At 35.8% G+C, this 23,722-nt stretch overlaps 1 protein-coding gene across 29 annotated transcripts in view; it reads right to left on the bottom strand.

The window, feature by feature from the left end:
* Window positions 1-23,722, bottom strand: part of NAALADL2 (N-acetylated alpha-linked acidic dipeptidase like 2) — a 410,961-nt gene that overhangs the window by 37,322 nt on the left and 349,917 nt on the right. For all 29 annotated transcript variants that reach the window (XR_002438226.1, XR_002438227.1, XR_002438228.1 and 26 more), the window contains one exon: window positions 21,500-21,595. Coding sequence is in view for 13 of the 29 variants with exons in the window: in XM_021395573.1 (XP_021251248.1) it covers window positions 21,500-21,595 (96 nt within the window). In the remaining 16 variants the exon portion in view is untranslated. The remainder of the gene's footprint in view (window positions 1-21,499; window positions 21,596-23,722) is intronic.

The raw sequence follows: 23,722 nt of genomic DNA, 5'->3' as shown, positions 1-23,722 counted from the left end.
ATTTGTTTTGTTGGCTGCGCATGTGTAGAAATTCCTATGTTGTAAATATTTATATAAATTAGTTGGAAGTAGAGAGAGATTGGGAACTGGGCTGATGTCTGGCCCCTTACGGCAATTCTCATGCTCCTGTTACTGCAGCAACAGAGAACAGGGATCATTAACTCAATGTCCAAGGTAATGGCACATGCATAAATGAACAGGTACTCAGCCTGGTTCATTTTGGAACTGAGGCAGAGTAATTTCATTTCTGTACAGAAGACACAGTGGTAATACTTACATAGGAAACCGTGAAGTTAACTACAAAGCACAGTCCCTTGCGTGAGAGGTTTAGCAGCGGAAAGGGAGAGTTTCTTAAGTGGCTTGTTTTTATTTTTTTCTGCATATAAACAGAAATTGCATGTCTTTGAAGTATGCAGTAAACAGCAATGCTCTTGATGATGAGTTTATAATCATGTATTTCATATTTATGTCTGTCAAATTCCAGTGGTATCTAGGTGCTAAGAAAGTGTCAGATGAATCACCTTCTAGAAGGGCCAATAAATTCAAGCCTCTTGTTAAAAAAAAAGTTGAAGTCACTTACCCGTTTCCCTAGTGAGGGTAGTTACGAGCTTGCCAAAGGATACAACAGATGCCCTTCTGCACTATGAGCTCTGTGAGCACTGGGTGAAATGCTCACCACAAGGACATAAATCTTTACTCTATTGCAAACCCCCATGCTATATTTCTTGAACAGAATTTTAAAAGTTTGTTCCAGCATTAATTCTTTTTTATCTCCAACTTTAAAGTCAGGTTGCTCTCGTTACCAACTGTGGGATTTGAGTGTGACAAAGACAGAAAATTTTGTTTTAAAGCAGACTAATTTGCATATAGAATTCCAATAAACACATCACTGCACACAAATTGACCTTTTAAATGCTTGCATTTTCTGACCCACTTCGGGTACAGCAAGAGATGTGGGAAACCAGTGCTAGATCCTCTTTAAAGAAGCAATGTTTACAGCCTGAAGCTGGTTACAGACTGTCCTGAGGAAATGGATTTAGCTATTGTTGTAGTAGAAAAGAGGAATATGTAATAAAACATGAAGCAAAATTTATTTGCATACATCAGAGACAAAGACCTCTAATGACAATGATGGTACACCAAACTTGCACCTTGGATTGATCTCCATCACTTAAACCAAGACTACGGAACCTATCTTTTTATTTTCATATAATACAGGCATTCCAAGGATAGAACATACAGGAAGCTAACTCTGCACGCTGCAGTAGACATTAGGACAAGCAATGCTGAGTATGAGTAAACAGTGAAGGGAAGTTTAAAGCAGAGAAAATAAATGCCATCTCAGTTAGAATAACAGACAAGATATATCAGCGTGGATTCCTATGTATCAGTTCTAGAAGTCATCATGTTCTTCATGCCTTTTCCCGATGTCTTTAAGACTCCAGTGAAGCTGGACCAGCCTTCCTTACTCATTAGATACAGGTTAATCAAAGCACGAGACAATAAGAATTAGCAAGAGAATTGATGATTTTGTTAACAGTTGCCAGACAGTTGGCAGGGTTTTGGAAGTCAGACAGTAACGACTAGCGGATAAAACAAGCAACAGTGTAAGTTTGCATGTAATCAGCCAGATTCAGAAGCACTCTAAAAAGCAATGCAGATTTTAGCACAGCAAACTGTATATTGCCTGACAGTCAGAACTGATCAAAGTATCTACTCATATGTATCAAGAGAGTTCCATGAACCAAGAATCTTCCTGAAATAGGACCAATCCCAGAATCATACATTGAAGGACATCCAAATACTTGCTCACTTTCCATGTGATCTGTAATGTCAGTTCTTAATGCTGAATCTGCAGGACTGAGCCTGATACTTGCGGCACTGTCAAAAACTAGATAATAGTCATCAGAGAAGAGCGATAATGAAGAAATCAGCAATATGAAGCTTCAACTACAGCTTTCAGTTTAGACCTTGATATCATCTTTTTAATCACTCCCCGTTTACAGAAATGGTTTTGATTTAATTGAACTCCTAAAAAAAAAGCCTCTAATCACACTTCATCAGCATGCAATTATTATTCAAAGGAAATCATATGTACTATTAGGCGCTCTTAATTAAAATAATGCATATAATCTGCTTCAATACCTAACAGTCTTTCTCCTTGATATTCTTAATTCCTCCTTTTTCTTCCATTACTGCTACAACACATTTTTATTCTATTTTCCCTCATCTATCCCAGTTTCACTTATATACTTTTCAATGTTAATGATAATGATATCAGAACACTGGGATCCATTTATACTCTACCATCTTAAACTCACTGAATAGCAAGTCCTTCAAAATGTGTCAAACCTGACTGGCTATTTATGAAAGGAGGATGAGGAAATGCTGTAACACGAATCTTAAACTATAACTAGTTTGATTTGCAGTTGTGATGTCTTCTAAGTGGACACGAAGTGCATCAGGCAGCGGTCAGCCCATACAAAAAGACAGATGGATCTGGGGAGAACCAGGTACAATAGATGGAAGAAATAGAGTTTAGGAACGGAAGAATGTGAAGAAAAGCTTCAATGAGGGGTTGAGGCAACGGTTCCTTGAGGACCAGAAGTGAAAGCCTGGACAATCAATTCAGCAAAGACTCAACAGAATAAGCATTATGAAAAGAGTCATGAGAGCATTACATATAAAAGCCTTCATTCCCTCAAACACAGCAAAGCTTTGATATTTAATAGTTACATAGAGAAAATATTGCCCTTTCCTCTTATGCCACCTCTCGATGCACAGGTCCCTCAATTTTTTCCATTTAGGTCACCCTAGTCAGTGAGGACGGGAGCACTGACAGTTCATTAAAGAAGACAGACTAGCCCCGAGGGAGAGACAATAGCAAACTACAGTGATGAGGATCCAAGGGAAGCTGAAAATACATGGTTGTCTAGTATATAGCTCACAGAAAAGACCCATAAACACTAACAGACACATTCCACCTCAGGGAAGAACTGGGTGGATAATACACTGAGGCTACTCCCAGATGCCAGCATATGAACCACATAGGTTATGGCAGTACCCACAAAGAGGTTCAATTTCTCTGTTAGGAGGCTACTTCAATTGGGATTAAATTCTACTGTTGGATACGCTCACATGGTAGTTACTAAACTGGCAAAGAATTTAAGCTTCTTGCTGTTATCATAGTTCAAAGATGCAATTTCTCTGAATTTTTCATGATACGTTTTCAATTGGAGTATTTAACCTTCAACGTATACTGCGCAAGATACATAGAATAAGAAGTAATACGTTGCCTTACATTAATAATTTGAAATTTAAATCTCAGGAAGAGATCTCACATCTCCTCCTGCATTTAAATAATATAACTGAAAAAATAAAGGTGGGAGAAGATTGATTGTTTTATTTTAAAAAGAAAACATTAATTAAAGATGAATATGTTTGGGACTGAGCAAGCTTCCCTCAGGCTTGGGGAAAATGCCAAGTCTGACAAACTCTTTGAGCCTCAGGGAATCTCAGGTCAGTTTGATGAACCCAATGAAGTATTTTATAATTAGCTGGCATGCTCCTGAGTCTGCCAATTTACCTGGAAAAGAAACTCCCTCACCTTTCAAACTTGTTTCTGAACAACACTGAATAAAGACCAAAAGACCAAAGAAATAATGATTTTCATCGGAGCATATTTATATAATCAGAGAAAGTAAGACTCAGAGAAATGCACCATGTTATAGAAAGGCCCTCAAAATTCATAAGGAAGCTTAACAATAAAACTCTATAACCATCTGAGGTTAGAACTGAGATTTATAACCATATCTGGGGCCATAATAATACACCTGCTACTGTGATATTCAAATTATGTTAGCTATTTCATTCTGCTGCACCCTATCTTTATAGGACCTCTGTATTAAAATGGTAAAGGCAGAATAATACAGTAGAAACAACATAGATTAAATAGAGAATACATTTTAAAAGCATATAATCTGAAAGCACTGCAGGAAATGTTACTATGTGCTCAGATTTCATAAGTTACTCATAAAATAAAGAAATAAATGTTTACCTCCAGTGCTGCAATATGGTTGCTTTAGGTACTTTCTCTTTTAAACACCTTAACATTTATAATATACACGAGTGCCTACGTAACAAAAATACATTATATGCCTCAGAAAGCAATTCAAAAAACAACCTCTACTTTGGAAGGCTTGTTGACTATCTTAAGCTTATGTGAGAGAATCAAAGAAATGGGGTATGGCATATAAAAGGTACAGCTTACTTGAGACTATTCAACAAGCCTTGCAAAAACATCTGAACTTGCCTTGACGTTACCATGTTTTAGTCACTTTTTCGTCTTGCTGTTGGTTCTGTTTGGCATACCTGAATGCCTATTTGTCTCCAGTTTTATGATATTAACTTCCTGGAACAAATGTGTTCATCAGGAGAGATTCAATATGGCAAAAAAAAACCAAAAAAAAACCAACAACAACAACAACAAAAATAACCCAACCCAACAACAACACAAGAAAGCAAATTTTGCCTGAGAATTCCATATATAAGGACAACAAAGATGGAAATCCAATGACTGTACTGAAAGAAGATGAAAGGGACATTGCTGAAGAGACTGGAGAGGTGAAGAGCTTAGGGTTGAAACAGAAATAAAAGATTTAGAAAGAAAAACATGTTGGAATTTGCTTCAAAACATAGCTAGGAGCCCAGGGAATATCTGAAAGAGGAGATGGCAAAATTAAAAGGACAGCTGAAAAAGATCATTTTGGCAGCAATGCTACAGCTGAATTTCAGGAAGAAAAAAGGCTTGTGAGAAAAATGTGTCAAGACAAGAGAAGATTACTATGCAGAAAAGCGGTTTGACCATGAGTCCAAGAAGAAAGATAGGTGGTTTTTTTTGAAATACTATAAAATGAAAATGAAGTAGAAGAAAATACTTAGTGTTCTTCAGCATACTGTAATCAGTGTGTAGCCAACCTGTTTTCTTCATATTATGCAAAATTCCAGATAAATTGTCCCCGAAACTGGAAACGGACTACAGAATTGATGCATATTGTGAACAAATCAGTGGGAGTGCTGACAGCATCCATAGTGATATATGCATGCACGTATGTGTGCAAGTGTGCTCGCATACAAAGATCAAAGGGAAAAAGTCATCTCAAAATGACAGTTACAGATAAAAACAGATTTTCAGACCTAAAAAAAGATTTTGTAGACTAATAATTTTCTTCTTCTTTTTCCCCTGCAGTAGAAAGGCAATGTGTATAGGCATTTGATGTACTTTGAACAGCTTTAAATTGAATATAAGTATCCTTCAAAAGTGTTTTGATAGTAGACTGAAATTCATAGTACATTTTATGCTATATGTACATTGTATGTCAGAAGCATAAAACACTTTTTTTTTTTTATCAAGACTCATCTAACAAATAAGGACATGAGGCATTTCTACAGCGAGGGACCGATCAGAATGCAGACCAGTCCCCCAATGAAGGATTTTAAAAACTACAGATAGTTTTCATTTCTATCTCAAGTCCTCAAGAATTTCTCTCTACAGAAAGCACAGATATCTGAGACAGAGGCTTAACTAGATATCTTCACTAGAGCTTATTGCTTTGTCTGCTTATTCTGCTCCAGGATCAACCGCCATTTGCAAAAGAGGGGACAAGGAGAGAGACGTATACTGTACAGGCAGAGAGATTTATTTGTGTGGTATATTACACAGAAAAGAGGCAAGCAGCTACTAGTGATTATAAACCTTCAATTACAATAACAGCCATATTTAACAACAACAAAAAAAGGCTACGCTGCAAGTCATGGAAAAAAAGAAGCATATTTAATTGTCAGTTCTGTAAGCCTAGAAGTGTCTTAGCTCTATTCATTCAGTTATCATTGTGTAGTCTATAATAGAAGTTCTAATGTATGTCAGAATCCTCTGATCTCAAACTAAAGGGCTCTTTCACCAAAGAAAGTAAGAACAGAGTAGATGTAGGAAATTCAAGTTTCCAAGTCAGAATTAAAAGAAACAATCAAAAGTTAAGTAACAAAATTAAGGAAAAAACAGTTTTTGCCAAATAACAGAAAGAAAAAGCTGTGTGAACAGCTATATGGGAATTCTGAGCAGTTTATTAAGTAAAGTGGCAGAAGCTCTTCCTATTGGACATGACTCTTCCTGTTGGACATGTCTCTTGTGGACTTAGGTGCCACTGAATTCCCTCTCCATCTTTTTTCTTAAAATTAGGTTAAAACATGAATCTGAAATATCTCTATGTGTCACAAGACCTATATTCTGATGAAAAAAACTATATGTTGTTGGCAGAGGAATGAAATTAAAACAATTTCTTGCAACAGAGATTCTGGAGGTAGGTTCCCTTATATGTATGCCCCTTAGAAACTGCTGTTTAAAAATTAAGGTGAGAATACAGACTGAATTGCTGTTATGTATGTGAGTCTCTGGAACATAACTTGCAAGTAATGTAATAATGTACATGCTAATGAAGATGAGCATATGACTATGCAAGGTATTATATATTTCAATTCTCTAATTGAAAGACGTCTACGCAACTTTAACAAATTACATTAGACAATACGAAAGTTGGAAAAAAAAATGGAAACGAGAATATGGCAACTGCTTGTTAACAGCTTCTTGATTACCAGTGCTCTGCTTATAAAGCATTCCTAAGAGCAACCAAAGAGCCCTACGTAAGTACTTTAAATGACGAGACTTTGCAACGCCCTAAAAATTTTATAGTCAACATGAGATACTGTAAGGTAAGCAATTTAAGGAGATACAAAGACAATACAACCAGATTGCAATATTTGAAGTTCCACACTGCCGCATTTGTCAAACATGAATTAAACCTGGAGACTCATCTTAGTCTCATATAACAAGTATACTGATTTCAATTCAACTCATGCATAATTGCAACTTGCTTTTTGAGATTGTGTAGACTATGTATCCTGCGGTTGATCACTGGCATGAGTTAGAACTAGTATTTTAGAGCAACAATGACTGTGATAGAGTTGCTTTGGTCAATTATGTCCCTGCCTTCTAAAAGTACCAAAGCTCTAAAAATTTTCCCCAAATCCCTTTTTTTCTCAAGTACAATAGAAAGTCTAACAATATAAATAGTTCTCAATGAGACACTAGAAATTTAGGACAAACGAAGGGTGCATTTTGAGGCAAAGATTTTTTCCTTCCTACAATATTCTCAAAAGACTAGCTCTATTTCTATGATCCACATCAATGAACCAATTCAAGCTGAAATCTATATAAAACTTGAAGGCTTTTATTGAAATGAGACATATTTTGGTGGAGTAAGTCAGAATGATATACTGAACACATATATATTCTGCACTGAATGGAAACACGTTTTTCATTTTACATATGCTTATAATTATCTCAAAATTACATGTAAGATTTAATAGTAACTGAGACAAGGAGAGAACAAGAGCCAAACGGAAACAGAATTACATTTACCACAGTAACGCAGCAAATAGAGAAGGACACTCTGGGCTTTAAATAAATGTTTTTTGACAGACTTCTGAAAAAATAGCAAAACCACCCCAACAACTACCCACCAGCATTCTGGATTTATTGAACATTATCTCACTGGGCAGCAAACTTATCCCTTAAACAACGACTGGGCTAATGAATAAAGTGTCTCCATAGAATCAAGACAGTTGAACTCTCAATTTTCAAGAATATCATGATTTTTTTGTTTCTTTTTGTGTTCTCAAAATGCTACGGCAAAGTAAAAGCACATAGTCTGAACTGAGCAGAACAAAGTTATTAAATCAGATTCAACAAGGAAAGACACGTTTCCATTTTTGTGTTTCTCATTTCTTTCGTTTGGTTTCTAACCCAAGCACCTCAATGGCTGTCAGAATCACTAAGAGAACTTATTATTGTTTAAAATATATAACAATCTTCATAAAAATGCAATAATAAGCAAAGCCAATTAAAGCTTCCAGGTTTGCTATTCTTACAAATGATACTGGTGTTCAAAATGTTTCTGCGTAAACAGCGCATCTGGGACAACTGGTATCTTCAGGCAACAACCAGTCTGACTAACAGTTTGTTATCAAGATCAGTGTTGAGTTGCAGTAAAAAAATTACTGCACATATACTACCTGTCAATACACAAAAAGCATCACGTGTCTTTCAGCTTTATAAACGTATTAAAATAGCTTACGTACCATGTATAAACTCACTTAAGTCCAGTGTTTAATCTCTGGTGATTTGCTCTGTGGAAACATGGTCCATACTACAAAACTGGATGCTCTGATATTGTCACATTATTTCCCATTCTGTATCATTTTCACAGCTATATTGAAAAGGTGCTCCAACAAGTAATTCATGTAGTGCAAGTCACAAGTCTTATCTTGTTTGGTATATACTCTAGAAAGATGAATGCATTTTTAGGGGGTTTCGTACTAATGTTTGTAAGGAGATAGAAAGTTAATAATTAAGACAAATACTATCATGATCTTCTTTCCAGCTGTGATTGCGTTTCACAAGTTACTTTGTTTAACTCTAATGCAGTACAAAAGAGCAGAGCAGCTTTTCTATAAGGAGCTACATCCCTTCAAAACTGTAGAAAAAACCAGAGTGATTCAGTTTTCATGAAAACAATCCGAGCCTTTCAAAGAAATATTTGGATGTTTTTAACAGTATAACTAACAGTCATATAAATTTGTTGTATTCCCAGGTAAATGTAATAAGGCATAATGGGAAATGGAGATGAAATTATTATTATGTTAAAACACATGCAAACATAAAAGTGCAGAATTTTTGAAGTTTTATAGTGAAGGATGCTTTAAAGATTTCAAGTAAATTCTTAATTGTTTTTTTTTTTAAATTGGTGACTTCTAACAACATCTATTTAATATCTAGTTTACTTAAATTATTTTATCATATTCAGGAATTTCTATGTGGTTTTGACTGATATAACAGTGCTCTTTGGAGTAGCAAATAAGAACTTACTAATTTAAGATGATGGCCTACTTCAAATGCAATGATGTAAATAAACCACTTAGAACATACAGATTTCTAAGGCAAGCTGGCTTAGAAAAGCACTCGAACAAGAATCTCTAACACACTTTCTCTAAGAATAAACACTTAGGAAATAAGTAGAAAAAGTTCCAAAAGTGCTCCCTTTTGTCCTGTGAGATTTCTTCCTGTAAGAGAAAGGGAATGCAAACTAAAGATTCACAGTTTTGTATGGAAAGTGAGAAGATAGACAAATTTTGATATTGATTGATATCCTCAATATTCAGCATGCCATCCTCCACATTATGCAAAATATCTGTTGAGTTACAAGCAAAGCTTTGAATTCTTATGTACTTTGGAAATCATGATACAATGTCCTTACAGTTTTAGTACTTCATAGCATAGGAAGAAATGTTTCATTCTCTTTGCCTCATTAGGATCTCATGTGAGGTTCCTGTCAGCTACAAGTTTGTTCAGTTTACCTCAAGAAAAAAGGAAGAAAAAAGCTTAACATTTTCCTTAGATATGTCAATCAACAGGATCACACTGGCTGGAACATTAACTTCAGAAGAATATCATTTATGTCAGATAACGCAGAATCTTTCTGTGGCCCATTTTATTCATCACTAAAGCAGACTATATTTATGTAAAGGCCTGACCTCACCCTGCAATTAGCCTGAAATTAAACTGTGCCATATAAAGATGTTCAGTCAATGATTCCAACATGTATTTCTCTTCCTGTGCTATTTTGTTAGCTGAGAAGTACTTTCATTTGGATCACAGCTTCACAAAAGATGAATTGTATTCAAATTTGAATTGGCCAGGGAGAACAGAGCCTGGCATTCAATCTTAAAGCATTTCTTCACTTGGCTACGTGAAGATTATTAAAATTCCCAAATTCCAGTGATTTATCTCAGTTTCTTCTGCAGGCTACATTCATTTATATACAAATTTACTGCCTTTTTTTTTTTCTTCCAGTCATGTGGTAAAGATATACCCTCCTTACTTACTTTCGTCTATGTTTTTATTTGTGATGGCTGCTAGACTAAACAGCAAATTCTCTCTGGTCTGCAATTCTGAGACATACCTGTTGGTCACCTGTTGGGACCAACAGTATCAGATGAACATTTGTAAGTACGTGGGGCTGAACAAGTTTCACCTTTAAGTACCGAGAGAGTTAGTAGACATTATAGCTGGGACCTTCTCAACAATTTACCAAAAGTCCATGCATCTACAACAAGGGCAAGAGAAGACCCAAGAAACCACAGACATCATATTTTAACATCAGTCACGGGGAGAGTTATGGAGAAGACTGTCCCAGGGAATACGGAAAGGCATTTTAAGAACAGAGCAATTATCAGGTCTGGTCTGCTGGAGAGCCCAGCTTGTAAATTATGAGACTTCATAAAGGAGGTTTAAAACTCATCTGCACTCTTTCCAAACCTGTGAACAGTTGGAGGGAAAAAGCATAGCAGAACACAGACATAAACAGTGTTGTTCTGTGGGCAGTCTTCTTCTTGGCTACACAAAATAGAAAAAGGCAAAACTTTAAGTGATTACATACAGTAATCTCTTTGTTTCATCTATCAGAAAAAACTGGCTGTTGAAAATGATTAGTTGGCAGTGCACTTCCTGCCACAACAATACACTTTTGAGCTTTCTGTTAAGAATCTGGTATTAATTCATTTCATTTACATATAAAATTTCACCAGTTAAACTGTGATCATATAACTAGAGCTTGTGGCAAGCAAAATAGTTTGCAAAAAAATGAGTAACATGACAAAACTACTAGAGGCTGAATAAACAGCAAATGCTTCCTCAGTTCATACTTGACCAGATTTGTGGTTTGATTTAACTCTGAAGTAGAGCATTCTTAAACAGTGAGCACAGGAACTATTTTTTTCTTTATGTGCAGAGCAACACAAGGCTGCTTTATAAAACAAGTTTATTAGTGGTAAATAAACAACGTGGTTACCTAATAAAATTGGGAGATGCAGCAAATCTGCCTTCTCATAGTTTGCTTTTCATTAGCTCACCACAAAAACTGCCAACATTTTAAAATGGGGAAATATTTTTCGGAATCTCACTAAAATGTATACTTCCTTACGAGTAAAGTAATGTATAACCCATAGATTTTCAGCAAATCTTGTCCAAATGGATATACTGATCCTAAGCATATTTACAAACTCTGGAACAGATTTATAAAAACCACAATATAAATGCAAATCTTACTAGTAAATACTAAAGAAAAATGTTTGATTTAGATATTTTTTCATTGCATTATACGAGTACAACCACTACATTTATTTATAAATCAGAATTTTAGTACTCAGCCATTTGCGTCAAAAATAAAATACTGCTCTTATGCATTAACTCATAATTAGGTTTTATAAATTCCAATCAGAATTTGCACAGCGAGTTCCTGAAGTCCAGATTTAGTAATGAGTTTCATAAAAGATTATGTAATTTGTTTCTCTTGTCTTCCTTCAAAGTTTAGAATAAATCACACTCCAGCCACAATGCACCCTAGTGATGTAGAAAATAGCAATTCATTGTTATTTGCCAAACTTAACCATGATTCTTCTACAAATCTTCTGCAATAAAATCAACAACAAACCCCAGAAATTACTTATTTTAATTTATGGCATGTATTTTTAAGCAGATAAAAGAATCAGCCTGCAATGGGGTGCATAAAGAATGAATTTTCCTTGGGCAAATTTCAACACCCTTTTGGTTTAACTTTCAAAGTCTATCAAAAATTACGCTGCTGCTGAAATAACTGCTTCTGCATTAACCTCCACACGTGCTTATTGCCATCATCCTTATGCAGGCTCTAAATCTTGTATGGCAAACCAGATCTGAGGGCCAAACCAAACCAAAGCCCCAAAGCAAAACCAACAACAAAACCAAACGATAACTTTCCAGTCAGATGTGAAACCATAAATTCAGCAGCACAGAACTGATGGATACTTCTGATTCAGTATTACATTAGTTTCAAGTCTTTTGAAAAATCCAATTCCAGTAGCAGGTGCCAAGAGCTTGAGAACAGCTCAGAATTTGATGGAATATAGGTGACAGGAAGGGATAGGGACAGAAAGGGAATGGGCAGTAAACGCGAAGTGATGTATCAAAGCCAAAGGGAGGCAAACATTTCTTCACGTTAAAAAAAAATAAAAATAAAAAATTTCTGAAATACTTCTTAAAATGGGAAAAAAATCCAAATGAAAATGTAAATTCCAGTAGAGCTCTTCCACATTAAGACAAATAAATTATCTTAAAAACAAGATGTGTAACTAATAATTTTATCAAAGTTACAACCTTCTCTAAGCACTTACATATATTAGGTTTAAATTTAGTTTATATAGTTCTTTATATTACATACAGAATTTCTCTTCAAAAACGCATTTGCCAAATCCTTTCCTTGTCATAGAATAAAATCCAACAACGAAAGGTCACAGCAGCTGAGCCTAAGTGCTGCAGACACAAGGGAGTGTTCTCCATATTTATAGTAAAAATAAAGAAGATAAAAATAGAAATGTTCCCCTCATTTTATGTTGATTCAATTAATTATGCTATTTTATAATACCTGGAACTTTTGTAGCAGAGCATTTATTCCACTGAGCTTAATCAAGATTTTCAGATGCATAAATAAGAGAAGCATTACTCTTTTGTCTTCAAAGGATACCTCCATTTTCTTTTTAGCACTGGGGCTAAATTCCCTTCTCAAGCATAGCAGTGTCAATATGGCAAAGTACTGGCTGATTACTGATGGGATGCAGAATACAGAGTATAATTCAATTTTCAAATAGATCTTATAGTCACAAAATGGAATAAACTACAGATTTTGTTTGGAAATATAATGAATCATGCTTGCAGCTGCTGCCTCTCATTTTGCACCTGAAAGTCTGAGTGTACATCTGCACTTAAAGGCTCACACACTTTGTGAATAGCTTAAAATCTGACCAGTATTTTCCTTTATATGCACAACTCATATAGATCATTGGCTCATATACTGGTTGAAGCCAGAGTGACCTCCAGTGAAGAAATCTGGACTAGCGCTATAATGGAAATTAGATCTGGGCTCATCTGTTTACATCATATCCATTCATCTGGCAGAGAGGACTAATCAGGGAAATTTGAACAATTAACACAGCCTGGCACCTAGACAGATGCAACCATCTTATTTAAAATTAGATTCTTCAAAATGATATAGCAAGGAAACAACTCACAGCGAAAAACACATTTTTGTACAATCTTCAGCTTTGTGTTCTAAAGCCATTTTTTTTCCTAGAAGAAAAATCAATAAAGCCCTTAGAATCACAAAGTATTGCATTTTGAGCTGAAGCCCGTGAGCTTTTGTTTGTTGCCTTGCATATTACAAAAAATTGTGATAAAAATTCCGTCACTTTGTAAACTGTACAAGTGTAAATATGTTGGGCTACAAAATTAAGCTTTTCTGGATTTGTGTATATATATATCTGTATTACACTTAGAATATCTTATAATGGTAAAAACATACAAAAAATATAAATAACTAGACTATTTTTCGATACAACTATTTGGATTTTGAAGTGCCCATGTCTATACATAGCTCAATTAAGCCAGTAGAAGGAAGATTTTGCCAACTTAGTGCTTGTTCCATCTGTTCAAATAAAGATAGCATTTGTACTTAGATTCAACAAACTTTATTTTAAAGTTCTTCAACTGTATTTCTATCAACAGATGTCACTGCTGTATATGAAAGCTTATAAACTTTGGTTCTAAGGTGTGTTTATGTCTTCTAACAAGAAAATATATCTGTTTTCACTGTAAAGATGACTGCAGAAACATTACATGAAAAAGAGAACAGATATATCTGTTACTTTTGTCTCCTAGACTATAGAAAAAAATTATGAACGACAAGTTCATCTGTTATACTGTTTTGTTTTTATGGTTAGATTGCTATAAATTACACCCAGCCCTGCCCTCAGGAGCTGTTGGCAGACGGGGTGATCAGTCCTATTGGCCTCCTTGATCTCACGCATGTGGTCGTGAATTCCTTCTTCTGGACTCAAAATGGGAATGGAAAGGATCATATCTGAACCCATTTTACAGTTCTAACTTACAGCTATAGTCACCTATCCTTAATTTAACATTAATTGGCCTAATCTCAGATGCTTTAATGCTACTCTGTCAGCAAACTGGCAGTATTTTTTATTGTTATTGACCACACTCCTAATAAAAACAGATCAATAAACACGATGTTCTTCCTGGAGTTTTGTAATACCTTTATCTTACATTCTTTCTTGATTTGCTGTATTTTTTCCCCCCCTCCTAAGTATTTACTTGTTTTTTCTCACAGCTTTTAGACTTCTACAAAATCAGTTTGCATTGTTCAATTGTCTTTCAGGAGACAAAGTTTTATTCATGTTAATTCTTCTTTAATTCATTCAAGGAGAACTATTATTAAAGACAGAATTCTATGTTTTTCAGTTATTTGATTTAAAGAGCTGCATATCAGCATTTTGGAGACAGAATAAAAGAAAACAAAGAACAAGAGTAAAGTGCATTTTCTTAGACTAAATTATGCTACAAAAACATCATTAAGGTCTTTTCTACAAAGTACATCAGGATTTTCATGCGCAAGCAGAATTACGAAGCAATTCAGGTAATCTGCCACTGGAATCAGATTTTCACAGCAAATCTGCAATGACGGCTTCACACTCCAAATAGACTGCTTTGGTAAGCACCCCTTGTTCAGGCTCCAGTGTTGAAGAGCACAATTTTTATTCCGGCTTAAGTTTCTGCTTTATTTTTACTATTAGTTTCCTGCTGGCATCCCCATACTCAGATCACAATGGGTGAGTTCTTAAGAGCTATCTTCCAGGACAGCTCTTTCTATCCACTGTGAAGACATTTTACTCCCCTGTTTGGACAGCCACAATTCCAGGAAATGCTCAGCACCAAGAGGACAACTCCAGCAGAGCTCAGCTATCAGTTAGATGCTAAGATAGGTAATGACATTTAAAGACAAGACTTAAAACACCGTGGATTGGAATAAGCCTCCAGAGTAATCTGACATTTTAAAGTTCCTTAACAGAATACAAACTCTTGAAAAGTTCATTTTTGAATACAGACTGAGCTCATGAAGCAAATTATAGCATGTACAGCTCCAATGTGTTCTAAGTTATGTCACCAAAAAATCAAAAAAAGAGACAAAATGTCAGTAATAAGTAGATCAAAGGAAGTTACTGGTATGAATTCAAAGCTAAAATGAACTAAAAAAAATAATTATAACAGATGTGTTTCCCCAAGTATTTCTGAAGGTTGTTTGTAAAACCAAATAATTAATCAACAGAATTCAAGCAGCTAATTTCCATCTCTTGTGAGAAAGCACTTAAGCAGATACTTAAGTTCCTTGACTTTACCTCATATTCACCCCTATGCAAATTGGATGATATTAAGTCTTATAAAAAAAAAGAAAGTTATTACTACATTAGTGTTAGATGAAACCTAATGTCTTAAGAGGGATACTCTGGGAAAAGAATTGTCTGATTTGACATTTCTGTTAAATGTGATCATAGCTTCTCTCAGAAGACAGAGTTTTACACAACATCATAGTACAAGCTATAATCAATTAAAATCTATTTATATGCTGCATGATACATAAGCACTAATACTCATTTTGGGGCATGGAAGAAATAAACGAGATGAACAGTTTGCCACTACAACAGAAAAACTACTTCTAGAGTACCCAAATGACTAGGAACTATAGCAGTACAAGATTAGTGTGTTTTTCTTTTTTTGAGAAAAACTCATATTTCCTGCATTGCCATCAAATTCAGTACATGTAAGCGAAAAATAAAGAATTAATCTTTGACAACTGAAGTAATCGTGAACTAGAAGCAAACACCTATGGTAGTACTGTTGCTAAAGAATGAATTTATAAAATGATAATCTGATTAACTCAGTAACTAAATGTGTGAAAAATAGGACAGTGGGAAGCATAGGAGAAGATTCAGATAACCCCAGGCATGTTCCTGCCTACTAGAGTAGCAAGCTTCAGATTTTCTTCTGTTGGATTTCAGTGACTGAATACAAAAATGTGTTGACATTCCTTACAAAATGCATGCATATGTCCAATTATTCACTACCTCTCATAACAAACTTATGCTTTTGAAGTAAAATCAATGAATGTAAAATAAATTTTCCTGTTACTCAGTACAAAGTCACTACTGGACAAAACAGAAAACAATCATTCGACACGCAATAACTGTGCAGTGGCTTCCTTGTACATTCACAATTATCAACCAGCAGAAAAAAAAATACAAAAAATAAGAAAAAAATGACATCTGTCATCACCGTCTATGCTGAGAGTCTGTCACCGATGCAACACACAGTGACCAGCCAGAGATGCAATTGGATTACAAATCTCAGCATAAGCAAAAGACGGCACTGGAAACGGAGGCATTGCCGTAGGCAATGTAATTTCTTTCCAAGTCAGCTAAGTCTCACTAGCATAGGCACTCACAAGGCCTGCGTATATAGTACAGAATTGTCCATCTGGTCACTGCCAGCAGTTGAAAATTCCAACAAATATCAAACACAGATGCTAAATATCAACTCCCGAAATTTAACTTTGGTGTTGAACTATGCCCCAGCATTTGTCTACTGCGGTAGGCCGATCTATGAATTTATGCTGAATTTAGGTGGGGAGATGAAGTAGTTGCTCCATTATATGACGTACCATTTTTGACCCATGGAATCCTTTTTTCTCTTAAGTAAACTGGGGATTAAACAATGCTTCCTCTCTTACCTTTTTTATTTTTTATTTAGTCTGATTGCTGCAGTTTGGGGTATAAATTCTCCATAAATTTTAGAAAGAAAACCAGTCTTGGAATACTCTAGTCATGGCATCTTTCCATAACATGACAAATGGCATAGGAGGAAACTGAATTAGTTCTATCCTGTAATGGTCCACCATTTTGAAGGAGTCATTAGTGGGAAAGATGTGGAAAACATTGTGCTGATGTTTTTAATATATGACTGAGCTAACAAATTTGTGTTGGCCAATGAAGATGGTTCATCAAATCTTTATCAAGGGTTCTGCAATTTCAGCCCTTTTTATTACTTGGTTTATATCCACCAGAGTTCGAGTAGAAAGTGCAAGAATCCTTGAGGCTATTTGCTTTTAAGACCAAAGAACTACTCGAAAATTCCAAGTGTATCTACTCTAACTAGGCTAGAGCACACAGAGAATATATTGTTTGGCCAAACACAGTGAGACTCTCTGTCAGAACACCTCATGTCTTCCACAGCAAAGTCTCCTCTTTCACATCTAATGCTGAGAAAATTCCCAGGTTTTTTTTTCCTTGAATGCTGTTACTTGTTCACCACAGTTCATATAGCATCCCCAAAGCTACAGAGAAAGTTTCTGTCACCTCATTTTTCTCTCACTCCCTTCTTTTTTTTTTCCCCTGCTGGTCACAATAGCTACAGAATAACAGAAAATAATACACATTGTCAGAAGGGAGTTTTCAGCAGGTTTGTATTTACCCTCTGCTTGAACTGGATTATATGTTCTTTCATGCAAGAAGGCTAAGGGTAAAATAAAAACTCTCACTTGTGTGCTTAAGAGAATATGTGCTAAATAAAACCATTTCTGTGAAATATTACTGCACTTTTTTACTGCTTTTTTTTTTTTTTTACAGAAAAATTCAGACAAGTTTGGTTTTGTGCAAATGCAGTAAGACTGTGAGCACAGACAACAGTTCTGCTTTGCACATCTCAAATGCCATTAAACCACAAAATACTAGTAAGACGCTTCAGCCCAGTATATGAGAGGCTGTTCAACAAAGCAAGTAATTTAAGTTATGGAGAGACCATCTGGCAATTGGAGCATTATGCTGCACCTATGTTAACAAATTTTACTAATAAAATTTGCCTCTTACTATTATATCACCTTAAGGCAGATGGGATCTACTGTAATACCATGAACTGCTCCCAGCTGTGGGAGGACAAACGGAAAAATCAAGGTATGAACCAAGTTATCCTGCAATTTCTCAGCTAAAAAAAAACAGCATGCAGATGGTTTTATGTGTGACAGAGAATCCAAGTGATATTGCAGACTATTTTGAATTCTTCAAAGCAAGGTCAAATGCTACATCTAAAAATTATCAACAGCAGATTTTCTTCAATATGGATATTAATCTGGCTCTCCAGCTTGGTATCACTTCATACACCCCAAACTGTGCCTCTTGCACGTTAACTTCATTCACCATCTCTATCACTTACCCCAGTCTGCACTCCTGTTTGCTGGCTGGAGGCTCTGGAAATTTGTTCCACGAATATGAAATCATAGCATAATTTGTCTTTAAAAAGGCAGTACTTCCGTTGGTTGGTGCAAAATTCCTGACTTCAGAGGAATGATATTAAAGAGACCAATAACTGATGTGAAAATCTGTCAGACTCAATTAAAACAGGAATTTAAAAAGATGACATTAAAAGGAACAGATCACTGTATAAAGTTAACTGGAGAACTTATCTGTGGAAATTGGTATTCCAAAGAATCACATTTTCAGGAGGGAACTCACGGCCTACAACAAAAATTTCCAGTTTGCACACCAAACAGTGATGCAGGGGCAGGCTGCCATGCATCTGCCTGAGCTTTCCAAGGATAAAGGGTTCATTGGTGTTGGTTTGGATATGCAATATGCATGGGCGTGCTGGACGTCTGGTTTCTGAATATTTCAGATTCATTCCATACGCACCATGCCAGCATTCTGACACGCGTGTTGTAACTCTGGAATAATATTCTGTCTCTGTTGTTTGGAAATCACGAACCACTCAGCCAAATTCTATAGTTCTACATCAAGGAAATTTTTAAACGAAAAAGGAAGACACCAAATGAAATCCAGGTGCAGAGTGGCCTTGAAGGGGAGGCCTCTGGGATGCATAAGCACAATGCCATGCAGCTTTTTCAAAAAGCAATCTGATACCAAAAAGGGTGTACTGCTGTGGGAACAACACATGAACATGAGTGTACTTTACTGAAGTAGCTATGCCAGTAATAATCTGCTGGAAGAAACACTCCTGGTAAAACTTTGCAACATAGATGTGCTGTACAAGATTTGTGAAATCATTTCCACTTGATATTACAGAGATTACATCCCTGCCAAAAATACAACAGATGCTTCAGTGAAATGCAAAGAAGTTTCAAGCTGGTTGACTACAATGAGATCTTGTTTTGGTTTTAAATTCTGGCAACAAACAACATTATTACCGTTCTTCATAGCATTACGGTATTGATTCAAAATAGGCGCTATCAGTCTTTGGAACTGTAAGGGTTTTGCCCCTTTCATGTTAATTTACATATTATCTTCTGTTCAATAAACTTAATATTTCAATAATTTATGGAAATATTGCGTACAAGTTATGTATATGCATAGCTACTTGTAACTTTTTCAGTATAGAAGCATACAAAATAAAAAGCTCATTCACAGACACTATTGCATGAAGATGAGATGGAATTCCCTACCCAAATATTTAGCAGAGGTAGCATGCACCAAACCACAAAATTTGACTTAGAGAGATTACACAGACAAGAACTATCAAAGATGCAGAAATGGCTGTATTCCAAATATGAAGGGGTATTCTTTTCACTTGTCTTAGAGAATTAATGGCACTATACAATGGGTAAATAGGAAAATATATCCCCCTCATGCTTTAAAAGAAAAGAGCAGTATGATCTGTTAGAGAATTCCTCATATCACAGTTTCCATGCTGTACATTTCTTGGTTAAAATGTGCATTTCATTTACCAATCACACAGCAGTCCAGTGCTTTTTATTCCATTTGCTTCAATAAAATAATCTGTCTGCCATATTTTTGGAATTGCTTAATAAGAAAAAAAAACAACAAATGGAACTGCTACAGTGTATCACACACACACAAGAAGTATTTCCTCTACAATTGAAAATATTGCCACTATTGTCATTTTATGTAAAGTTAACTGCATTACAGTAGCTAGTTCTACTTTACATGGCTTTGTAATCAAAGTGTAGAATAATTAGGATCACTAACAATTTTCTCAAGAGTCATCTGTCAGCACCCATAACTCGTTATAAAACCGATTATGTCACTTCTGACATATCTTCCAGTACTTTGGTGTCTGCCAAAGTAAAAATCAATAAAAGGTTATTGCTATTCCAAGCCTGTTATCAGGTAAGTGGCTCCAGTGGCACTCCCTGATGGGGGGACTGCCATTAAAGCTTTCTGAACTGCGTAATCCTGGAACATGATTAGCCTACTCCAGTGAGCATACTTCAAAACACAGAAGTATTTTCAGACTTATTAATACCTCCAGTTAACTAGTTACCATGGAACACTGATACAGGGTGCTGAATAACACTGACAAAACTTGTTGGAAGATAGCACATATTTCTATGAGTACATGTTTGACAACAATTGTTTCAACCAACTTCTCCTGGTCTGTGTTCCTTCCCTGCCATCCAGGCAAACATTCGTCCACTTTAATACTTGATATACGCATTATAAAACACACTTCAGATTTCAAGGTCTGTAAATCCCACTTAAAATATCACTACGTTTTGAAATGCAACATGCTACTACTTGCAATTAGTCTTGGTTCTTCACTACAATGAAACCCTAGTAACTATTTTGCCAGAGCTGCTCATCTGCTTACATGCTACATTTCCATACTGCTGATCTTTGAGAATTTATTTTTGTCGTTGCCAGAAGAAATGTTTCAATGGCAGCTGCTCTTCCTAAAGAAGCAGCTCCAAATAAACAAAGAAATCAGTTTGTTAGGTCTAAATAGCTCTGGTTTATAGGAAGTCTGAATGCAAGTAAACGAATTCATGAAGGAGACTTCATTTACAGTCATGTATCTTTGCAGAATCAGGGCTTGATGAGTGGACACAGTGAAGAAAGAGCAATTTAGAGCAGGGAGTAATTTTGCTTGTATGAATAAATAACATAGAGGTAGTTCTATAACTGAACATCAAGAGAGGAGTCAAAACACATTAAGTTTGGGAATAACCACTCTGTGGACCCATCTCCAGAACCAATCTCCAGGATGGCAAATCCCTTCCTCCCATGTGAGAACACTGTGACAGATCATAAAACCAAGTGCGCGCAGGTGAAGGTGCCCTCAGAGCCCTCTTTACTGTCAAAACTGACAGCAACAAACTTGCTAATTCCTGCCAGCAGTGGTCATTGCCTCACATTCATGCCAACAACAAGCTTAATGTGAACTACAAAAAATACAGCCGAATCACATTAAATGAAGCACACACACAAAAGTTCTTTCGATAGAAAGAAAATAGAAAGAGTAGAGGAAATTCAGGAGGTGAATCTCAATGAAAAATCTTCCAACACTTTTTACTACAAAACAAAAATTAACATGAAAAATCCCACCTAGGTCATCTTTTAAAACTGTCTATATTCACAAATTAAAATTTATCTGTGTGAAAGAAAGTACATGGAAATGAGACCTCTCAGTTTCTTTTACCTTTGCAATGTTCTCATGCAGTTTGAAAGAGGGATCCAGCTCTTCAGTTCTCGTCACATGCATTGGAAAAAGAGCTTCAGAGAGAAAGCTAGAATTCTGTGAGAAAGAAATAAGAAGCCTTTTAGCATTCGACATCCATTTCTTCCTCCTAATGCTTATTGAATTTTGTTCAGAGATTCAAAACTCTTCCAATTGTTCTTAAGTTTTGATAATTATTAGCTTTTATTTTACTCATCCAAATAACTGTCCCTGAAAGAAGAAAATCCCCTCTAAATTTTATGATTATTTCTGGAACTGCAGTTATCTTTGTAATCATGCTTCCAAACCTGCAAAGAATTTTACCTAGAGAGAGAAGAAAAAAACCACCTAACTTGAATGAGATAAGATTTAATCTTCAGAGGAAATATAAACACAATAACCAAAGAACATACTTTTTATCTTCTGTGAGCACTCGACTTCTGTGTACAGTAATACCATCTATATAACGTGGTCAGTTCCCCAGAATTATATCCTCTAGGTTAACCACTCTTTAATATTATTTGTATTTGTTTGCCTTTTCTCATGCTGTAAGAAAGCAAGCAAGCAGATTGCATATTTGCTGACATCAGGAAATGATAAATTGATATCCAAGTGCGGACTGAGAAAAGCAAAAAGATACCATATAAAACCATAGGTCTCAAATGTACACAGGCACCTAAACTGAGATTTATAAATCTGTATCAATCTATGTTTGTGAACTTAGTACAATAATTCAGAAACAAAACTAAAAAGAACAATATTTTTGTACATCCCCGTAACTCCTGAGATGCACATTCTAAAATTATGCTTACTTTTGTTAACTGCCTGCAGATAATTCCCTCTAGGCATGGCTAGAACAGCTAGGAAACTAGTGTCTGTCTAATCCCCACTAGGTATAAGAATAGGTGCAGATGTCCACCTTGATGGGCTAGGTGTTCCATTTATTTGGTAAGCATACTTTGAATACACTTACGAACACCAGTAAGTCTAGTACAAAAACACAGGAACTATGTCCAAATACCAGCTTCCCATATTTATAGGCTAACGTTTCTTCAGTTTCCCTCTCTTCATATACACTGATCTTCAGCAGCTTTTACCCCTATACTCCAAAAACACCTCATAGTCTACACAAACAAGTAGGGAAACCCCTTTTTAGGGGTATTACATGTTGGAATGATGCTCAGCTCATTCTTCAACAGCCAAGGAGTTACTTGTACTCAGAAGTTTCGTGCTGAGCAGTAGCTGAATAAAGCTCTGGTTAAAAAGTATTAAAACTGATCTGAGCTTTAACAGGATTGATTTGTAAGGTTTGCACTCCATTACCTTTTCACTTGCTAAAAATGCTCTGTAGGACTTACTGTTTTAAACATAGGAAGTGAGCAAATGAGACAGACAATTTGGATGCTTTATTCTGGTTTGTGCAATCTCTTTATGTGACTGAGCTTTGCTCTTTCTCATGCTGGGTTCCAAACCATGCAATGGCTGAAGAAAAGTAATGCTGTTAGCTTCAGTTCAAACAAAGTTAAAACAAAGTAGAGGAAAACCCCATTCACAGAGGCAAGCAATATAAAGCTTTTACTCATGTACCCATGGGGGATAAAGGGGTGCTATCTGACACATCTGCTTGATCAGAATTGTATTTGTATACATGCGGTATACCACGTGATGGTCTCCAAGAGCTAGTTTGGGGCACTACACTAGCACAGCACTCTTAGCTGTCTGTCCAAACTAGCATGGGACATCCACTACAATCACATCAGCAATGCAATATTCCAACGTGCACCATTCAAAACTACTCAGTTTAGGCTGCGTTCCCTACAGATGCTCAATCCACCTCTGGAGCTACTCACTACAAGCCTGCTTAGGCCTCTGAATAGTCTCATAGTCACATTCATGGAAACTCAGCAACAGGTAGGTCTCAAAAGACGTAGTTACACTGCTGGTAATTTTTCCTGTTACATTTTTCTACAAATTAATGCCTGTATGATGAATACTATATCAGTATTTCCACACGTTTTTAGATAATTATTTCTGGTTGTAAACTTCCACCACTTTCTCACAAAATTAGTAGAAATATATCATTAGCCCTCACTCATACAAATTTTTGCATTCAGTCGTGCATCTGTGTGTTGTATAACTGGTCACAGAAATATCAGAATAATAAAAGAAGTCATTCTCCCCTTCAGAAGGAAGGGAAGATCTCAG

This window comes from Numida meleagris, chromosome 4, assembly GCF_002078875.1.
Source record: "Numida meleagris isolate 19003 breed g44 Domestic line chromosome 4, NumMel1.0, whole genome shotgun sequence".
In the NCBI taxonomy this organism is placed as follows: Eukaryota; Metazoa; Chordata; class Aves; order Galliformes; family Numididae; genus Numida; species Numida meleagris.
The sequence above is the reverse complement of the archived record's forward strand: the minus strand, read 5'-3'. Positions and strand labels throughout refer to the sequence as shown.